Source organism: Pipistrellus hanaki (assembly GCF_964339955.1).
Source record: "Pipistrellus hanaki genome assembly, chromosome: 21".
In the NCBI taxonomy this organism is placed as follows: Eukaryota; Metazoa; Chordata; class Mammalia; order Chiroptera; family Vespertilionidae; genus Pipistrellus; species Pipistrellus hanaki.
Window position 1 is genome coordinate 7,776,053 of NC_140523.1, and position 21,739 is coordinate 7,797,791.

The 21,739-nt window shown below is 52.8% G+C and overlaps 2 protein-coding genes across 7 annotated transcripts in view; both read right to left on the bottom strand.

Moving 5' to 3' along the window:
- The window catches only part of LOC311614452 (5-formyltetrahydrofolate cyclo-ligase-like), a 41,874-nt gene that overhangs the window by 14,508 nt on the left and 5,627 nt on the right, over positions 1-21,739 (bottom strand). The window contains exons 1-2 of one of the 5 annotated variants that reach the window (XM_084869311.1): positions 6,780-6,972; positions 3,540-3,801 (exon numbers count right to left, since the gene is read on the bottom strand). In XM_084869311.1, coding sequence (XP_084725437.1) covers positions 3,540-3,747 — 208 coding nt within the window. In that variant the 5' untranslated portion in view covers positions 3,748-3,801; positions 6,780-6,972. Of the gene's footprint in view, positions 1-3,539; positions 3,802-6,573; positions 6,677-6,779; positions 6,973-7,241; positions 7,509-21,739 lie in introns of those variants that run through there. The other 4 variants (XM_084869310.1, XM_084869314.1, XM_084869313.1 and 1 more) reach the window with 4 other exon arrangements.
- Positions 11,131-20,389, bottom strand: BCL2A1 (BCL2 related protein A1). Of its 2 annotated transcripts, XR_014793644.1 has the most exons (3): positions 19,360-20,389; positions 11,609-13,185; positions 11,134-11,294 (listed from the first exon to the last, which is right to left on the bottom strand). XR_014793644.1 is itself a non-coding variant. In XM_084869316.1 (2 exons), the coding sequence occupies exons 1-2, from the start codon at positions 19,837-19,839 to the stop codon at positions 13,084-13,086; spliced, it is 582 nt and encodes a 193-aa protein (XP_084725442.1). In that variant the 5' UTR covers positions 19,840-20,389; the 3' UTR covers positions 11,131-13,083. The 2 variants fall into 2 exon arrangements, 1 of the variants encoding a protein (XP_084725442.1); XM_084869316.1 differs by having other exon boundaries at positions 11,131-13,185.

Below are 21,739 nucleotides of genomic sequence, written 5' to 3' on the forward strand. Positions count from 1 at the left end.
AATATGTTTTATTGATTTTTGTACAGAGAGGAAGGGAGAGAAATAGAGAGTTAGAAACATCGATGAGAGCCGGGACCGGTTTAGCTCAATGGATAGAGCGTCGGCTTGGGGACTGAAGGGACCCGGGTTCGATTCCGGTCAAGGGCATGTACCTTGGTTGCGGGCAAATCCCCAGTAGGGGGTGTGCAAGAGGCAGCTGATCGATGACTCTCTCTCATCGATGTTTCTAACTCTCTATCTCTCTCCCTTCCTCTCTGTACAAAATCAATAAAATATATTTAAAAAAAAAAAAAAAAAGAAACATCGATGAGAGAGAGTCATCAATCAGCTGCCCCTGGCATACCCCCTACTGGGGATATGCCCGCAACCAAGGTACATGCCCTTGACCGGAATCGAACCCGGGTCCCTTCAGTCACCAAGCCGACGCTCTATCCATTGAGCCAAACCGGTTTCGGCTGTTTTTTTTTTTTTAAAGACCGATTCGATGTACATTCTCCAGTCGATTTTTTAAAAATCCTAACACAGAAACACCGTGTGTGACATTTGTGCTTAGAAACTTATCGCCTCGGAGGACGCATCGCACCCCGTTTTCTAGGCCATGCTAATGTGAGCGAACCAGGAAGATAAATGGGCTGCATAAGCCACAGCGCTGACAATCAGCTCTAATCAGCTTGTCCCCGGCACACAAAGCTGGATGGATGCTTTGGCACCGAGCTGCTGACGCGAGGAAAAACCCTCGGCGGAACGGGATACTGGGAGATAAGGGAGCGCGGAGGCCGCCTACGCGAACGCTCTGTAATAGCAAGAGGGCCAGCGCGCAGACGGCAGTCAAGAGAAGACAGAAGCCACGGGGACAGCCCGCTGCCCGCTGCCCGCTGCGTACCTGCAGGGAGGAGCACGGGTGAGAAAGGGACCTGTCTCAGGAACACCGTGCGGATAACGCTGTGGAGGAGGGGCAAGCAGGTTGGAGCTGACTTTTTCTAATCAGGCTCAAGCACTGGGTTTCTGTATTATCTATAAAAATAAAAGTGTAGCCGAGACCGGTTTGGCTCAATGGATAGAGCGTCGGCTTGGGGACTGAAGGGACCCGAGTTCGATTCTGGTCAAGGGCATGTACCTTGGTTGCGGGCATATCCCCGGTGGGGGGTGTGCAAGAGGCAGCTGATCGATGACTCTCTCATCAATGTTTCTAGCTTTCTGTCTCTCTAGCTTTCTATCTCCCGTCCTCTCTGTACAAAATCAATAAAATATATTTAAAAAAATAAAAATAAATAAATAAAATAAAATAAAAGTGTAATATGCTAATTAGACCGGACAGCCAAAAGACCTTCCGGACATCATTCCGGATGAAGCCGAGGCAGTGGGGGCCGAGGCAGAAGTGGTTAGGGGCGATGAGACGGGCAGGTAAGTGGTTAGGGGCGATCAGGCAGGCAGGCGAGCTGTTAGGAGCCAGCAGTCCCGAATTGCGAAAGGGATGTCCGACTGCCGATGTAGGCCCGATCCCACAGGCCTAAGCCAGCAGTTGGACATCCCCCAAGGGGTCCCAGATTGGAGAGGCTGCAGGCTGGGCTGAGGGACCCCCCCTGCACGAATTTCGCACACTGGGCCTCTAGTATTCTGTACATTTTAATTTCACACTTGCATCTGACAGATGTTAGAGGTGGGGATGCTTATTCTATATACACATTCTTCTGTCTCCCCAGCGACAGCCGGGCCCTGAGAAGGCCTGCACGCTCTTTTTCCCGAGCTAACGACGTGTATGACACAAAGCGGATGCGCAGATGTGTTTGCTGGAAATTATCAAAATGCACCACACTCGACAGTCGACGCGGTGATTGCATAACGAATACTTCTCGGTGCCTTGCTCAGAGTTAATAATAGCTACACGCACAGCTCACAAGTGCCAGATGACGCGCTAAAAGCCGTACGTGAATGCCTGCGCTCATGTTTAGACCTGGAAGTGCGACTACACTGAGAGGAAAGATCTGCTTCCCCCTTCCTCTTCTCACTGCCGTCCTTCACCAGAAACCCGACACATACATGGAGGTCAAGGGTGAGGCGTTGGCCAAAACCAGTGTGGCTCAGTGGATACAGGGGTCCTCAAACTTTCTAAAGTGGGGGCCAGATCACGGTCCCTCAGAGAGCTGGAGGGCCGAACTATATGAACTACTAATTCCTACTGTAACACCTCGGCTGTGCTCACTGCCCAAAAAACCTGGCGGGCCGGATCAGACTCCTCTGCGGGCCGCATGTGGCCTGCGGGCCGTAGTTTGAAGACCCCTGGGATAGAGCGTCGGCCTGCGGACTGAAGGGTCCCGGGTTCGATTCAGGTCAAGGGCATGTACCTTGGTTGCGGGCACATCCCCAGTAGGAGGTGTGCAGGAGGCAGCCAATCAATGTTTTTCTCTCTCCCTCTCCCTTTCTCTCTGTAAAAAAAAAACAATAGCTAGGATTTGGAAACAGCCTAGGTGCCCGTCAGCAGATGATTGGATCAAAAAACTATGGTACATCTACACCATGGAATACTACGCTGCCATAAAAAAGAAGGAATTCTCATCATTTGCAGCAACCTGGATGGAACTGGAGAACATCATGCTGAGTGAAACAAGCCAGTCGATGAAAGAGAAACACCACATGACCTCACTCATTTGTGGATGATAAAGAACATTATAAACTGATGAACCAAACGATAGATACAGAGACAGTAAAGCAACAAGCAGACTGTCAAATGACAGCGGGGAGGAGAGGGAGATCTGGGGAAGATAAGAGATCAACCGAAGGACTTGTATACATGCATATAAGTACCACCAATGGACACAAAACTCTGGGGAGGGAGGGGATTTGTGGGAGGGGGGCAATGTTAAAATATGTACACAGATGATAATTTAATAAAAAAAAATGTAAAAAAAAGCCGAAACCGGTTTGGCTCAGTGGATAGAGTATCAGCCTGCGGACTGAAGGGTCCCGGATTCGATTCCGGTCAAGGGGATGTACCTTGGTTGCGGGCGCATCCCCAGTACGGAGTGTGCAGGAGGCAGCTGGTCGATGTTTCTAACTCTCTATCTCTCTCCCTTCCTCTCTGTAAAAAAAAAAAAAAAAAAAAAAAAAATCAATAAAATATATTAAAAAAAAAAAATGTAAAAAAAAAAAAAAAAAAAGGAATACTTGGAGTTCAAGAGAAATTGAACATAATTTAAAAAAATAAATAAGAACTCATCACAGAAACATCAATGAGAGAGAAACATGGATCAGCTGCCTCCGCACACCCCCTACTGGGGATTTGCCCGCAACCAAGGTCCATGCCCTTGACCGGAATCGAACCCGGGACCCTTCAGTCCGCAGGCGGACGCTCTATCCACTGAGCCACACCGGCTTCGGCCTCTCTTTCGTTCTGTTTATCCCTCTCCCTTCCTCTCTGTCAAAAATCAATAAAATATGTTTTAAATACATAAATTAATTAATTAAAAATAAATAAATAAATAAGAACTCATCACAGTCTCCCAGCACCTAGGGTGCCCGTCCCGGCACCGCGCGCTCACCTGTGACCAAGGCCTCCTCGCGAGCCTCGTCCTCGCCGGGCTGCGGGATGTTCCAGGATGTTTTGGGGAGCGAGAGGATCTCCTCGGGCGACGCTAGCCGCACCATGTCCATGTGTCTGCTCTGGAACCGGTACCGGGGGATGAAGCAGGTCTTGCCGCGGCGGAAAATGTCCTTGATGATCTCCTCCGTCTCGATCTCGTCGGGCATGCTCAGGAAGATGGAGATCCGCTGGGCCTTCTGATACTGGCTGTGGGCGAGCACCTGCGTGGGAAGCCGTGGCGTGACATTGGCCGAGGTGACGCTTTCAAAAAATCAGGGTCTCCCCTGAACAGTGTCAACATTCCCCCCCACCCCGGCCGTCTTCTTCAACTTCTTAAAAAAAAAAAAAAAAAAAAAATTATATATATATATATATATATATATATATATATATATATTTTGCCAAAACCGGTTTGGCTCAATGGATAGAGCGTCGGCTTGGGGACTGAAGGGTCCAGGGTTCAATTCTGGTCAAGGGCATGTACCTTGGTTGCGGGCACATCCCCAGTAAGGGGTGTGCAAGAGGCAGCTGATCGATGACTCTCTCATCGATGTTTCTAACTCTCTCTCTCCCTTCCTCTCTGTACAAAATCAATAAAATATATTAAAAAAAAAGAACATTAACTCAAAGAATATATATTATTGATTTGTTAGAGAGAGGGAGAGTTAAAAACATCGATGAGAGAGAAACATCAATCAGCTACCTCCTGCACACCCCCCACTGGGGATGTGCCCACAACCAAGGTACATGCCCTTGACCAGAATCGAACCTGGGACCCTTCAGTCTGCAGGCCAACCCTACATTTACTGAGCCAAACCGGTCACGGCTAAAATATATATATTTATTGATGTCAGAGAGGAAGGGAGAGGGAGAGAGAGTTAGAAACATACAGAGAGAGCTGCCTCCACTGGAGATGTGCCTGCAAACAAGGTACATGCCCTTGACGGGAATCGAACCTGGGACTCTTGAGTCCGCAATAAAAAAACATTACAACACTGTTAGGGAGATCTGGGGGAGATAAGAGATCAACCGAAGGACTTATATACATGCATATAAGTACAACCAATGGACACAAAACTCTGGGGAGGGAGGGTATGTATGGGAGGGGGGGCAATGTTAAAATATGTACACAGATAATAATTTAATTAAAAAACACACAAAAAAACACACACAAAAAAACACATTACAACACTGAGAACAAGAGAAGAGAGATCTGACTCGTTTATATAAGTTAGAGAGCGGATGGGAGAGAGTTTACACACATAACGGCAGCAGATCACAGCACTCAGAGAACATGATGGATGTAGGTGAGACAGGATCCATTCCTCTCAGGGAATCCCAAAGTGAGCAGGAGGCTTGAGTTTCCCTGGCGATGGAGGAAGCCAAACTTCCAGACTGGCCAGGCCTCCACTCAAGGCTACAAAGTTTCAATTATAGAAGATAAATAAATCCCAACAAAAATGGCTGCGCCCACTGAGCAAGCAGGAGGCTTGGGTTTCCCTGGCGATGGAGGAAGCCAAGCTTTCTGCACACCCTGGCTGCCCCAGGCCTCGGCTCAAGGCGACAAAGTTTCAATTAATAGAAGATAAATAAATCCCAGATCCCAGGGCCTCCAGGTGGGTTACCGGGGGGCGTGTCCAGCCTGTAAACAATGATGTGTGCTGACCACCAGGGGGCAGCATGGAACGTGGCAGACAACCAGCAGCGGTGAAGTGCTGAGGAAGTGAGGGAAGGAGGAGGCTGGGAGGAGGGAGGGAGGAGAACCTGATCAGCCCTAATCGTCAGCCAGGCCTAGGGACCCTACCTCTGCATGAATTTCATGCGCTGGGCCTCCAGTCCTATATAATAAAAGGATAATATGCAAATTGACCCTAATGCTGAACAATAAGGAACAACCGGTCGCTATGACATGCACTGACCACAAGGGGGCAGACACTCAAGGCAGGAACTCCCACAACTTGAGCTCCACTCAGCCATAAGCCGGGCTGACACCTGCCAGTACAGCAGTGATGGTGGGAGCCCCTTCTGCCTCCTCCATAGCGCAAAGGATGTCCGCCCAAACCTGCTCACTCCATGGCTGCAGCCATCTTGTTTGGGTTAATTTGCATACCCGCTCCTAATTGGCTGGTGGGTGTAGCAGAGTGACAGTTAATTTGCATATTATTTTATTTATTTATTTTTAGATAGGATATTTTTTTTAAATATACTTTATTGATTTTTTACAGAGAGGAGGAGAGAGGGATAGAGAGCTAGAAACGTCAATGAGAGAGAGACATTGACCAGCTGCCTACTGCACACCCACCGGGGATGTGCCCGCAACCAACGTACGTACATGCCCTTGACCGGAATCGAACCCGGGACCTTTCAGTCCGCAGACCGATGCTCCATCCATTGAGTCAAACCGGTCTCGGCAGGATATTTTTATTGATCTTAGGCCTGCTCCTGCTGAGGGCACGGGATGCCAGGGGGATGTCTGACTGTCAGCTTAGGCCTGATCCCCCAGGGGAGGGGCCTACGCCGGCAGGTGGGCATCCCCCCAGGGGTCCCGGACTGCACTGCCAGAGGCACAGGCCAGGCTGAGGGACACCCCTCTCACCCCGCAAATGCACAAAATTTCCTTGCACCGGGACTCTAGCATATTTAAAAAGTTACTAGTATTTACCTTCTCACAGGACATGGATTTTTTTTTTTCCTCTGGTGTGCCACCAAAATCAGTCCCCCCGACACCCCAACCCCCATCCCATCAACAGCCTGGCACACAGGGTGCCCCCCCAAAAGCATGCCCACTTTGAACAGCTGGCAGCCCCATTGTCATTCCTTTCTTTTCACACTTAAACCATTGGAATTAGTAAGCAAAGTGTGCGTCCGGTTTTTTTTGGGGGGCACCCTGTATCTCATGAGGCAGCGGTGAGAGGAACCAATGGCGGGTCTGGAACCCCCAGACAGGGAACCCCGCTCACTCCCCACCGCCTGTCATCCCGGTGGCTCCCCACCTTCGCGGGCAGCGGGAGAATCCATGTTTTCTCTCATTCACTCGGAACAATAAAGCATGTCCTGTCACCCGCTGACAGGCTCAGTCAGGGCGGCCTTCGCTCACGGGGCCGCCGGCACCCCGAGGGCACGTTCCTCCTCCGCAGGCGCCCCGACTCTCCCGCCATTTCACCGAGAGGGACCTTCCCGCCTCCTCTGGGTTCCCCACCTCAAACGCTGACAGAGGGCACCTCAGCGGGACCGCCTCGCGCCCCCAGGGGTGACTGTCCGCCTCCCGGGATGAGGGCGTCACCACTCCGCCCTCACGGCCATCCCCACGGCAGCCCGCCCTCGGGGACCAAGCGCCTTCTTGCGCCCCCACAGCACGTGAGCGTGCCGGAGGGAGGGGACGTACGCACGTCGTGCGTGAGACGTAGGCACGCCGCGGTTGCCGGAAGTGCGGCGGAGGGAGGGGCGAGGGGGAAACGTGCGCGCGCCGGGGGGGCGGGGAAACACGCGTGCGCGTATGCGGGTGAACGCGCGCTCGGGGACGCACGCACACAGGGAGGGAGGATGCGCGCGCCTGCGCCTGCGCCTGTGCCCGCGCCTGCGCAGATCCGCAAACCCGCGCCGCGCGGCCAGGAGGACCTCCACCTGGGCCGCCACCGCGGCCGTGCCCGCGATCGCGCACCTTCTGGGCCAGGAGGCGGGACTGGCGCAGCCGCTCCTCGGCGCTGATGGCCCGCAGGCGCTGCTTCAGCTCGGCCCGCAGGCTCCGCTTGGCGCCGCTCACAGCCGCCGCCGCCATGGGGGGGTGCAGGCCGCCCTCTCGCTCCGTCGGCGCCGCTGGTCCGCAGGCCCGGGAGAGTCTGGCGGCTTCCGGGCTGCGAGCGCCCCGCCCCCGCCACGCCCTGCAGAGCTGACCTGCGCGGGCCACCCGGGCTCTTGACCGGCTCCGGGACCCTCGGCGGGGTGCCGAGCGGGGTTCGCGCGCAGCCGAGCGCTGGCGGAAACCATGGAGGCACCGCGCCTTCCTCCCTGCGGGGCCTCCACCTGGATCAGGGGGCGAGGGCGCCTCCCTGGGACCTCCAGGTGGGAGATCAGCCAGCCCGGGGCGCCGCTCAGGAACCCCAGGGAAGGGGGAGGGACCCACAGGTAAGGACATGAAACTTTATATATAATATATATATATATATATATATATATTATTGATTTTTTACAGAGAGGAAGAGAGGGATAGAGAGTTAGAAACATCGATGAGAGAGAACCATCCATCAGCTGCCCCCTGCACACCCCCCACTGGGGAGGTGCCCGCAACCAAGGCACATGCCCTTGGCCGGAATCGAACCCGGGACCTTTCAGTCCACAGGTTGACGCTCTGTCCACTGAGCCAAACCGGTTTCCGCAGGACATGAAACTCTTAAGATAATTGCAAGTTTAGAGAAAACGGGCCACGCGTCATGTCAATAAATACATCCACTTCACTAAAGTTTGTGTGGAAAACAAGCAATCAAGAATAGCGAGGCCTGGCCCCTCTGGCTCAGAGGTTGAACACTGACCTATGACCCAGGAGGTCAAAGTTCGATTCTGGGTCAGGGCGCCTGCCCCTGTTGCGGGCTTGATCCCCAGTAGGGGGCGTGCAAGAGGCAGCCAGTCCATGGGGTTCTCTCTCCTCGCTGATGTTTCTCTCTACCCCTCTCCCTTCCCTTTTGAAATGGATGAAAATTAAAAAAAATATAAATATTTTATTTGATTTTTTTACAGAGAGGAAGGGAGGATAGAGAGTTAGAAACATCGATGAGAGAGAAACATCTATTGGCTGCCTCCTGCACACACCCCCCTCCACTGGGGATGGCTATAATTTAAACATAACAACAACAGACAGGGGGGCTGCAGAGAAATTTGAAAACCCCTCCTCCCCCTGCAAGTAAAATGCGATATGGACCTTGAAGATGGCACGCTAAGTGAGAGAAGCTAGACAGTAAGGGCCACGTGTTTTATTTTTTTAATGTATTTTTATTGATTTTTTACAGAGAGGAAGGGAGAGAGAGAGCTAGAAACGTCGATGAGAAAGAAACACCGACCAGCTGCCTCTTGCACGCCCTTCACTGGGGATGTGCCCGCAACCAAGGTACATGCCCTTGACTGGAATCGAACCCGGGATCCTTCAGTCCGCAGACCACGCTCTATCCACTGCGCCAAACGGGTTTCGTGTTTTATGATCCCATGTATAGGAAAGGCCCAGGTCACAAAGCAGCTGAGTGGCTGCCACGGCCTGGGGGGCCGAGGGCACTAGCGTTCGGGATTTCTTTTGGGGATGATGACCACGCCCTAAAATTCAACTGCGGTGCCATGCTGACTATGCTAACAAGCACGGAATTGTATGTTTTAAAAGGGTCTGTTCCACCCTTACCCGTTTGGCTCAGTGCATAGAGGGTCGGCCTGCGGACTGAAGGGTCCGGAGTTTGATTCCCAGTCAAGGGCACACCTCTGGTTTGCGGGCTCGATCCCCACTAGGGGGCGTACAGGAGGCAGCTGATCCATGATCCTCTCTCATCACAGATGTTTCTCTCCCTCTCCCTTCCTCTCAGACATCAATAAATATGTTTTGCCGAAACCGGTGTTGCTCAGTGGATAGAGCGTCGGTCTGTGGACTGAAGGGTCCCGGGTTCGATTCCGGCCAAGGGCATGTGCATTGGCCCGGTGGGGGGTGTGCAGGAGGCAGCTGGTTGATGTTTCTCTCTCATCCATGTTTCTAGCTCTCTATCCTCCCTTCCTCTCTCTGAAAAATCAATTAAAAAAAAATATATATAAATATATATATTATATATAATTTATTTATTTATTTAATTTTTTTTAAAGAAAAAAGAGCCGAAACCGGTTTGGCTCAGTGGATAGAGCGTCGGCCTGTGACTGGAAAGTCCTGGGTTTGATTTCGGTCAAGGTCATGTACCTTGGTTGTGGGCACATCCCTAGTAGGGGGCGTGCAAGAGGCAGCTGATCGATGACTCTCTCTCATCGATGTTTCTAACTCTCCCTCTCCCTTCCTCTCTGTAAAAAAAATCAATAAAATATATTTAAAAAAAGAAATATGTATTTTTTAAAAAGATAAAAGGGTGAATTCCATGCATATGGTATCTCCATAAAATAAAAAGGCATGTAAGAAAACACAAATGTTTCCACTCATTTGCGGGGAAGATGCGCTACGTGTATAAGCCAGCACCTGACTGAGTGTGGGCGCCCGGGGGGGGGAACGGGTGTGAGAGGGTGGAATGGGGAACGGGCAGGGAGTAGCAGCGAGGAGGAGAAAGGGACATTTCTCTCCTGCTCCTGGTTTCTGCATCGCCCTGCTAGGACCACGGTCACCTTTCACAGACAGCCCTGCATACAACCGGGGTGTGCGTGGGGGTGGGGGAAGGGAAGGGGAGGGAGCCAGGGTGCAACCCAAGCAGGGACACACTGAACTGCATTGCAAATGATTAACATAACCACAACCAAGTGGGCGGAGGGCTTGAGTAACTTTGGGCTGAGTATTTTGACGAAATGCCATAAGGCTGAAGACAAAAATAACTTTGTGCAAATACTGGAGGCCCCAGGCACGAAATTAATGGACGACGGGGTGGGGGAAGCATCCCTCAGCTCAGCCTGCACCCTCTCCAATCTGGAACCCCTGCCTTCCTGATTGCCGATAATCACCTCAGCTGCCAGCCTTATCCTCCTAACTGCTCTCTCCTGCCGGCCTGATCGCCCCTAACTGCTCTCCCCTGCCGGCCTGATCGCCCCTAACTGCTCTCTCCTGCCCCGGCCTGATCGCCCCTAACTGCCCTCCCCTGTCTGCCTGATCACCCCTAACTGCTCTCCCCTGCCGGCCTGATCGCCCCTAACTGCTCTCTCCTGCCGGCCTGATTGCCCCTAACTGCTCTCCCCTGCCGGCCTGATCGCCCCTAACTGCTCTCCCCTGCCGGCCTGATCGCCCCTAACTGCTCTCTCCTGCCCCGGCCTGATCGCCCCTAACTGCCCTCCCCTGTCTGCCTGATCACCCCTAACTGCTCTCCCCTGCCGGCCTGATCGCCCCTAACTGCTCTCTCCTGCCGGCCTGATTGCCCCTAACTGCTCTCCCCTGCCGGCCTGATCGCCCCTAACTGCTCTCTCCTGCCGGCCTGATTGCCCCTAACTGCTCTCCCCTGCCGGCCTGATCGCCCCTAACTGCTCTCCCCTGTCTGCCTGATCACCCCTAACTGCTCTCCCCTGCCCCGGCCTGATCGCCCCTAAGTGCCCTCCCCTGTCTGCCTGATCACCCCTAACTGCTCTCCCCTGCCAGGCCTGATCGCCCCTAACTGCTCTCCTGTCAGCCTGATCCTCCCTAACTGCTCTCTCCTGCCCCGGCCTGATCGCCCCCAACTGCCCTCCCCTGCCGGCCTAACCGTCTCTGCCTCGGCCCCCATGACCGTGGCTTTGTCCAAAAGATGTCCAGTCTCATTAGCATATTACTCTTTTATTAGTATAGACAGGGTGTCCCCCCCCCCAAAAAAAAAAGTGTATACACGCTTTGAATGGTGATAAAGCCAGCATTTATTAACATATATTTCATTTTTGAAATTTAAAAGAATCTTCAGAAATGCATAATTTGTCAGCGCCTGTTTTCAAACGGATGACGGTCCCGGTTCAGGCACCGCTCTTAACACAAAGCAGCGGGATCGCAGGCATCAAGAATCCGGTGTGGCTCAGTGGATAGAGTGTTAGCCTGCGGAGTGAAAGGTCCCATGTTCGATTCCTGTCAGGGGTGGGGGGGGACCGAGGGCCCGGCGGTCCATCTGACCGGGCGGAAGCGGGGCCATGAGAGGCCGCTCTGGCCCTGAGGACCAGCGTGGGCCTGGGCGTCCAGTGACCCGCCCACCAACCCCATGACCTTGGACCCCAGACTTTCTGCGTGTAAGCCTGTTTCCTCCAGAGGAAAATGGGGATCCGCCTACAACGTCCAAGCAGAGGCAAAGCAAACCCCAAGGGGTGGAGACCCTGAGGTGGGAGGAGGAGGAGGGGGAAGGTATATTTGCTGACCTCGCCCTGCTGGCGTGGCTCCATGCTTGAGCTTTGACCTAGGCCCAGGAGGTCAGGGTTCGATTCCCGGTCAGGGCACACGCCCAGGTTGGGGGCTCTAACCCCAGTGGGGGGCGTGCAGGAAGCAGCCAATCTGTGATTCTACCTCATCATGGATGTGTCTCTCTCCCTCTCCCTTCCTCTGTAAAATCAACAAAAATTATATTTTTAAAAGTCAGAGCAACAGTCCTAACCAGATTGGCTCAGTGGATAGAGCATCGGCCTGCAGACTGAAGGGTCCCAGGTTCGATTCCGGTCAAGGGCATGTACCTTGGTTGCGGGCACATCCCCAGTGGGGGGTGTGCAGGAGGCAGCTGGTCGATGTCTCTCTCTCATCGATGTTTCTAGCTCTGTCCCTCTCCCTTCCTCTCTGTAAAAAAAAAAAAAATCAATAAAATATATTAAAAAGAAGAAAAAAAAAGTCCCGATGTTTGGAAAGAATGCATGACAAGCCAGGGAACGGCGGGAGAGCGGGAAGGGAATAGATGGTTTTTGGCGACCCTGTGGCTATTTAGCCAGGATAGGAGATTTTTATTATTTTTGTTCATTTTATCATGTTAAACTTTAATCATAACAAATAATTGTTGAGAACTACTTATCAAAGTTCGCATGGTCGATCAGCGGTTAGAATTGTGGAATACGTACTGTCCTTACCGAGAACTAATGCTGTGACTGAACGCGTTTTTTCTACGGTAAATGAAGTGTGGGCGTCAGGAAAATCACAATTCAGTGTTGAGACGTTGAAAGTCATTTTATGTGTGAAATATAATTTAACAAATTCTTGTGAAACGTTTCATGACCTTTTTAAAAAAATATTTTGTTGATTTTTTTACAGAGAGGAAGGGAGAGGGATAGAGAGTTAGTAACATCGATGACAGAGAAACATTAATCAGCTGCCTCCTGCACACCTCCTACTGGGGATCTGCCCGCAAGCAAGGTACATGCCCTTGACCGGAATCGAACCTGGGACCTTCCAGTCCGCAGGCTGACGCTCTATCCACTGCGCCAAACCTGTTTCGGCAATTTTGTGATCTTTTAAATAACGACAGCAATCTACTAAAAAAAAAAAAAATTCACTCAAATGAGAAATACGCCAAAGAATAAAATAATACTATACATCATTTTTATTTATTATATTTGTAAATTGTACTTACGTTGAAATATTAAAAAAATATATTACCATACTATTTTTGTGTTCTATGAAAATGTTTGTTGCTCCATACAGACCACATTTTGAATCAAGAACGCCCACCCCCACCCCAGTCCATGGTGTCCCGCGTTACCAACGTGAAAATCTGGTCACCTATGGAAAGGGGGCAGAGAGTCCGTGCCCTGCGGTTGCACCACGAGGGCTGTTTGCTCAGAAGGAGGAGGAGACGTGAGCGTCGGCCATGCCTCTCGCAGGAGTCCCCGTTTCCCAACGCCGGTCCCCGCGGTCAGGGCAGCTGCCTTAGCACGCACAGCAGGACCGTGGCCGCCGCCCCCAGGAGGGCCGGCCAGCCCGGCCGGGGCTCGAACTTCTGCACGAAGCCGTGTTCCTGGGAGAGGAGAGAGGGCACTGTTTTAGAACATGATCAGGGGGCACCGAGTGCCGGGGCAGGGGGGGGAGAAGCAGGGGATGTGTCACCGCGGTGAGGCAGAGGGCTCGTCTCTCTGGGCTCTCACCTCGGCAGCATCTTCAGGGAGCAGCGTCTGTGGTTCTGATTCTGATTTCTCGGTAACCATGTTTTATTTTAAACTAGGGGCCTAGTGCACGCAATCCATACACAGAGGGCGTTCTTCAGTCCGGCCTGCACCGTCTGTCTCCACAGGGACCAGGCCTAAGCCGGCAGTTGGATATCCCTCTCGCGATCAGGGACAATTAGTTCCTAACCACCTACCTGCCTGCCTGATCACCCCTAACCCTTCTGCCTGCCGGCCTGATCGCCCCTACCTTGCCCCTCTCCCAGCCTGATCGCCCCTACCTTGCCCCCCTCCTGGTCTGATCACCCCTATCTTACGTCCCCGATAATTATATGACCAATTACAGATGGCAGTTAGCTGTCATCTAAAACAGATGCCCTAAGAGGGGGAAGGAGGGAGGGAGGGACAGAAGTCGGTCAACCTGATTTAATTAGCATATTACCCTTTTATTAGTATAGATATAGTGTGAGAGCTACCTGCCTGCCTGATCGCCCCTAACCCCTCTGCCTGCCGTCTGCCCTCCCCTGCAGGCCTGATCTCGCCCCCAACTGCCCATACCTTGGCCCCCACCACCATGGCTTTGTCCCGAAGGAAGTCGGTCAATCTGGTTTAATTAGCATATTACCCTTTTATTAGTATAGATTTTTTTTATTGATTTCAGAGAGGAAGGGAGAGAGAGAGAGAGAGAGAGAGAGAGAGAGAGAGAGAGAGAAACATCAATGATGAGAGAGAATCACTGATTGGCTGCCTCCTGCACAGCCCCTACTAGTTATGGAGCCCGCAACCCATTTAAAAAATGAGAAAGAGAATAAAGCAGGAGCTCATAAATCCCATTACTGATACACTGGTCTTCTCTCCCTCCCTCCCTCTCTTAGGGCATCTGTTTTAGATGGCACCTAACTGCCATCTGTAATTGGTCATAGAATTATCGGGGATCCGTCTATTTGTTCAGGGAACTTAGCAGTGGTCGGCAAACTCATTCGTCCCCAGAGCCAAATACCAACAGCACAACGATTGAAATTTCTTTGGAGAGCCACATTTTAAAAATATATATATTTTATTGATTTTTTACAGAAAGGAAGAGAGAGGGATAGAGAGTTAGAAACATCGATGACAGAGAATCATCGATCAGCTGCCTCTTGCACATCCCCTACTGGGGATGTGCCCACAACCAAGGTCCATGCCCTTGACTGGAATCGAACCTGGGACCTTTCAGTCCGCGGGCCGACGCTCTATCCACTGAGCCAAACCAGTTTCGGCTGGAGAGCCACATTTTTTAAACTTAAACTTCTTCTAACGCCACTTCTTCAACACAGACTCGCGCAGGCCGTGGTCTTTTGTGGAAGAGCCACACGCAAGGGGCCAAAGAGCCGCATGTGGCTCATGAGCCGCAGTTTGCCCACCACGGATAAGGCGATACTACCATTTTTTTTAAGTTTATTTTTTTATTTTTAAAAATATTTTATTGATTTTTCACCGAGAGGGATAGAGAGTTAGAAACATCGATGAGAGAGAGTCATTGACCAGCTGCCTCCTGCACACCCCCTACTGGGGATGTGCCCGCAACCAAGGTCCATGCCCTTGACCGGAATCGAACCCGAGACCTTCCAGTCCGCAGGCCGAAGCTCTATCCACTGAGCCACACCGGTTTCGGCGATCCTACCGTGAATAACAGTAACAGCGAGGGCTGAGGACTCTGTGGAACTGGTTCGGGGTGCTCCCCCTACAGCAGTTAACGGGGTGCCTCCAGCGGGTCACCTCGAGCTGCAGGGAGGCCCCGCGGCTGAGAAGTTACACAACCTGTCAGGTCCCCCCGGAAAGGAACCGGGTCCGCCCGCTTCCCAGGAGGGGCCTCGACACGCAGGCACGGGCTGTGCTGTCCCCGGAAGTGAGTCACTCAAGGTCAAGTTCATTCATTCCAGTGCGTCTGTCCCGGGCGCCGTGAGAAGGTGCCCTTTGCCCTTTCGCCTGCTAGCGTCCTGACTCCGAGGGGCCGGGCCTCCCGTGCGCAGAGCGGGGACTCAGGGGAGCCCAGGAAGGCAGGCCGGGGTGACCTTGAAATGCCCTCCTGCCAGGTGTGTGCACCCCGGCTCAGACCCACGTCCTGCAGGTGTCACATGGGGAGCTGGAAGCAACCCAAGGGCTGCATGACGGCCGAGCGTGCGTGTGCGGGCACACGTGTGTCCTTACGTGTGTGGAGGCTCCCCCTGCCCCCTGTGCCTCCCGGGAAGGTGAGTTCACTTCTAGAAATTCCCCAGATAGCTCCCCACCCCCCACAGATCGGGAGTCCCAGGAGCTCCCAGCATTCATTGCTACGAGGCTACATCTTTTATATATACATACATACATACATATATATATATATATACATATATATATATATATTCTATTGATTTTTTACAGAGAGGAAGGGAGAGAAGGACAGAGAGCTAGCTACATGGATGAGAGAGAAACATTGATCAGCTGGCTCCTACTGGGGATGTGCCCGCAACCAAGGTACATGCCCTTGACCGGAATCAAACCTGGGACCTTTTGGTCTGCAGACCTACGCTCTATCCACTGGGTTACATCTTATATATAAAACCCTAAGTGATCAGTAGACCGGTTGACCGTTTGACCGGTTGCTATAATGCACACTGACCACCAGGGGGCAGACGCTCAACGCGGGAGCTGGCCCCTGGTGGTCACTGCACCCCCACAGCGGGAGTGCCGCTCAGCGGACCAACGGGCACCAGACATCCCCCGAGGGGTCCCAGACGGAGAGAGGATGCAGGCCAGGCTGAGGGGCCCCATGGGTGCACACAGCCCTCTAGTTTTTTGTGTTTTGTTTTTTTTAATTAAAAAAAAATGTATTTTATTGATTTTTTTTTTTTTACAGAGAGGAAGAGAGAGGGATAGAGAGTTAGAAACATCAATGAGAGAGAATCATCCATCAGCTGCCTCTAGCACACCCCCTACTGGGCATGTGCCCGCAACCAAGGTACATGCCCTTGACCGGAATCGAACCCGGGACCCTTCAGTCTGCAGGCCGACACTCTATCCACTGAGCCAAACCGGTTTTAGCTGGCCCCTCGTTTTTCAAATAATATTCATCCCTTGTCTCTGCTGCAAATACTCCACACACTGGGGACTCAGTCCCAGACCAGGCTCACCAGGGGGGGCCTCTGAGCCCCCAGCCCAATGTCTGCCTTCGCTTGAAACTAAAACTACACCCATAGCTGAAGCTTCCCCCCTCTTCCCCCTCCTTCCTCTGCTGCCCACACCCAGGACGAAACTGACAGGATCTCCCACGCCGCCCCAGCCCCAGCCCCAGCCCCAGCCTGCTGAGTCAGAGGAATCCCAGGAAGGAAAGGTCAGTTGAAGGGGGAGGGCTGCGGGGAGGTGGGGGTGGTTAAGCCTCCAACATGCAAAGGTCACACCAAGTTTCAAAACGTTCATGAGCCGAAACCCGGTGTGGCTCAGTGGATAGAGCGTCCGCCTGCGGACTGAGGGGTCCCGGGTTCGATTTCTGGTCAAGGGCATGGACCTGGGTTGTGGGCACATCCCCAGTGGGAGGTGTGCAGGAGGCAGCTGATCGATGATTTTCTCTCATCGATGTTTCTAGATATCTCTCCATTCCTCTCTGTAAAAATTCAATAAAATATATTATTTAAAAAAAGTTCATGATGACTGAAGTCACCCAGGGCTCTGAAAGCCAGTGAGCCGACAGGAGGAGCATCTGCACACGGCACGGAGGTAGCGCGCTTTTAAAAAGGCTGTTTTAGCCCTGGCCAGTGTGGCTCAGTGGTTAGCGAGTGTCGGCCTGTGGACTGCAGGGCCCCCGGTTTGATTCCGAACAAGGGCACACACCCGGGTAGTGGGCTCCATCCCCAGAGGGAGGTGTGCAGGAGGCAGCCGATCCATGATTCTCTCTCATCATTGGTGTTTCTGTCCCTCTCCCTTCCTCTCTGAGATCAATAAAAATACATATTTAAGGAAAGAATAAATCAAGTTTTGAAAAAAGGCAGGTATAAAATATATATATATACATTTTAAAATAAAAACATAAAAATACTATTTTAAATACCTCCAGTAAAGAAAAAGCAGAATGCGCACCGTGTGCTATTCATCCATATTTTACAAAGATGCACGATGGGCCTAAACGGTGTGGCTCAGTGGATGGAGCGTCGGCCTGCGGACTGAAAGGTCCCGGGTTCGATTCCAGTCAAGGGCATGTACCTTGGTTGCGGGCACATCCCCAGTAGGAGGCGTGCAGGAGGCAGCTGGTCGATGATTCTCTCTCATCGATGTTTCTAGCTCTCTATCCCTCTCTGTAAAAAAAATCAATAAAATATATTTTAAAATAAATAAAATAAAGATGCACGATGGGTACTTCCTATGGCCGTAGTCACAGCTATGTTTTGCGTTAAAATAGCTGGTAGCAGGGGTACCTCTGGGGAGAGGCCGCCTGGGGTCACAGTGTTTTTTTTGTTGTTTTGTGTGTTTTGTTTTTTTTATAAAATATATTTTATTGATTTTGTACAGAGAGGAAGGGAAAGGGGTAGTTAGAATCATCGATCAGCTGCCTCCTGCACGCCTCCCACTGGGGATGTGCCCGCAACCAAGGTACAAGCCTTTGACCGGAATCGAACCCAGGACCTCTCAGTCCACAGGCTGATGCTCTATCCACTGAGCCACACCGCTCAGGGCAACACAGTGTTTTAAAGAGTCTCATGCTCTACCGACTGAGCTAGCCGGGCGAGATGCAACACAGTGTTTTTAAAAAGCGAAGCACGGGGCGTGGGATATGGAGGAAAAGCAGACATGGCGGGACAGGCCGGGCACAGGATCCCTAGCGGAGTCCCGCCCCCGCGCGGGCGTTTGGGAATCCCGGAAGGACGTCCCTGCGGCTTGTTCCTCTTCCGTGATCCGGGTCCCCAGCCCGAACTTGGCAATGCTTAGCAGACCGGGCGGAAATGACCTTGGGAGCCACCCATTTGCAGACACCGGCCCTTGGAGATCTCGCGAGGACACGCGAGAAGACGTAACAGCGTCTCAGACGCACGCTTGGGCGAAAAGCGTGCGTTGCCATGACAACCGCAGCCACCGCGGAGCCCGGGCTGGCTGCCCGCCACTGCCGACGGGCAGAGCGGATGTGCAACCACAATCCCTACATACGGGGTGCCACCCCCCGAGAAATGTAGACACCCTTCCCTTCATTATTAATTTCATTATGAATGACCTCCGAAAGGGAACACACACCGACGGAGCTGCCGCTGCGAAGGGCACTCAGAGGGCGGGCACCTACTGCGGCGCCCGGTGCGTGTATACACACTTTCTTTCTTTTTTCTTTTTTTAAAAAATATATTTTATTGATTTTGTACAGAGAGGAAGAAAGAGAGATAGAGAGTTAGAAACATCGATGAGAGAATCATCGATCAGCTGCCTCTTGCACACACCCTACTGGGGGATGTGCCCACAACCAAGGTCCATGCCCTTGACCGGAATCGAACCCGGGACCTTTCAGTCCGCAGTCCGGCGCTCTATCCACTGAACCAAACCGGTTTCGGCACTTTCTTTCTTCTTTTCCAAGGATTGTGGCCTTTATTATTATTTTTAATTTTTATTTTTTGTTAATCCTCGCTTGAGGATATTTACCCATTGATTTTTTCTCTCCTCATTTTTTTTTTTAAACTAAGGTATTATATGTGTATATACCTTACCAATCCCCATTGATTTTTTTAGGGAGAGTTCCAGAGCCAGAGAGAGAGAGAGAGAGAGGAGCATCGATGTGAGAGAAACACATGGATGGGTGTCTCCTGCTCCAGCCCCATCCAGGGCCCGTCAGGGAGGAGCCTGCACCCGAGGTAGGTGCCCTTGACTGCGATTGAACCCGGGAGGGACCCTTCGGTCCCGCAGGCCGGCGCGCTATCCACTGAGCCACACCGGCCAGGGCGTGTGTGTGTGTGTGTGTGTGTGTGTGTGTGTGTGTGTGTATATACACTTCCGATGGGCCAGGAAACCGTGTGAAGGGCGAGGAGCCTGCTTACCCAGCCGCCGTTCTGCCTGATCCAGTCCCCCGCCTGCGAGGTGATGAACTCGGCCACGAAGCGCGAGATCTCCTCGGCGGTGTCCGCGTCCAGGTCCAGGTCCGGCTCCGGGTCCAGGTCCCGGTCTTCCCAGTCTTCCCGGTCGGCCCGCTGGCGGAGCAGCTCCTTGGCCAGGATGCCCTCCAGGGCGAACACGGTCACCAGGCGGCCCCAGTTGACCACGCCGTCCTCGAACTCGCTGCGCGCCACGGCCAGGAACACGGCCCTGGCGGCCGCCGCGGAGCCCACGGGCAGGCCGGCCAGGCAGGGCCGCAGCGCCCGCTCGGCGTCCCGCTGCACCGCCCCCGCCGTCTCCCGCAGCAGCCGGCGCACCCGGGCCGCGGGGCCGGGCCGGGCCTCGGGTCGCGGGCCCCGCAGCGCGTGCAGCAGGTAGTCCCGGGCCAGGCCCTGCACGTAGCCGAAGCCCTCGCCGTGGGCCATCCTCCCTCCACGGCCACGGCCACGATCTGAGGCCTGAGCGCAGGGCGCGGAGCAGAACTGAGTGCGGGGGCCCGGCCCGGGGGTGACATCAGCGCTGGAATTTCTGCTCCAGCCCCGGCCCTTCCTCCCGGGCCCTGTGCGGGGCAGGGCGGGGGCGAAAGGAAAAGTTCAGAGCAGCCGCCACTTCCCCATCCGGCCCTGTGGCTGCTGCAGCTGGGGATGGGGGGGCCCCGCGGAGACTGGGGGGCTGGCCCACGCGCGGCCCCTGGGAAATGCGGCAAGTCCCCGAATCGTTCCTTCGGAAACCACCGCGCGGCCGGGCAACCCCACGCCTGAGCGTGTGCGCCCCAATAACGGGAAACGTAACGGGAAACGGGGACGCAGACACATTTAAACGCGCAGAAGTAAGTACCGTTACGCACGAGGCAGGAACAGCCCTGGGGAAGGCCCGGGCTGGGCTGGAAGGGGCTCGTGGGGGAAAGAGGGAACATAGGTAATATTCTCAACAACAAAAATTAATAATAATAATAATAATAAACAACAACAATAATAATAATAAATAATAATAAACAATAAATAATAATAATAATAATAAACAATAATAATAAATAATAATAATAATAATAAATAGAGCGTCGGTCTGTGGACTCAAGGGTCCCAGGTTTGATTCCGGTCAAGGGCCTGTACCTTGGTTGCGGGCACATTCCCAATGGGGGGTGTGCAAGAGGCAGATGGCCGATGTTTCTCTCTCATCGATGTTTCTAACTCTCTATCCCTCTCTCTTCCTCTCTGTGAAAAATCAATAAAATATAAAAGAATAATATGTATATATATATTTTTAAAAAGCACAACAAACAAGGTGGGAAGAACCTGTGTGCATCAGCAGATGAATGGATTAGCAAATTATGGGACGATGTTATTATTTTTTTTAATCCTCACCCAAGGATATTTTTCCTTTTTTTTTTTAGAGAGGGAGAGAGAGAGAGAGAAACATGGATGCGAGGCAGACACATCTGTTAGTTGCCTCCAAACACACTCTGTGCAGGGCTGGGAAACAGAACTATACCCCTGACCGGGAATCGAACCCGCCGCAGGCCGCCGCTCTACCCACTGAGCCACACCAGCCAGGGCTCGTTAATGTTTCTATCAGGCAGGAGACCGCCTGCTGCCCTGCCCGGGAGCAGAGAGCAATGACGGACGAGGGTTATTGCTGCGGAGTGAGAGAGGAGGCCCTGGCGCCTGGCTGGAGGGATCCGAGCTCCCGGAGCAGGGTCCTGGGTATGTGACCGTGACCGAGGGGAGACCCCGCGGAGGCAACTTCTCCGCTCCCCAAGGCCGGTGGTCGGCAAACTTGTTAGCTAACAGAGCCCAACATCAACAGCACAACGATTGACTTCTGCGCATGGGCCACGAAGTTTCGATCCCACTGTACATGCGCGCCCGAATGTGGAACTTTGTGGAAGAGCCACACTCGAGGGGCCCACAACCAGGGCATGTGCCCTTGACTGGATTTGAACCGGGGACCCTTCAGTCCGCAGGTGATGCTCTATCCGCTGAGCCACACTGGCCAGAGCAATAGAAAAAAAAAATATATATTTTTAAATCAATGGAGAAATAGCCTCAGGTGGGGATCAACAACAAGATGGAAAGAGTAAAAGGCACATTTTGGGCGGGAGCACTGGTGGTGCCTTTCCCGGAGGCCCCTCCAGGCCAGCAGAGCCGGCAGCGGTGACATCTGGGAACTCTAGGATTGTACTGCCAGTCATACCCGCCTCCTTCCAGGCAGTCCCCCCCCACCCCCCGCTTTTCCCTTTCCATCAGCTGGCCTGTGGGCGCGGGCCTTCCTGCGCTGTGGGCAGAGGGTCGGACTTCCCGCCGCCCCAGCAAAGGGCAGGGAGGA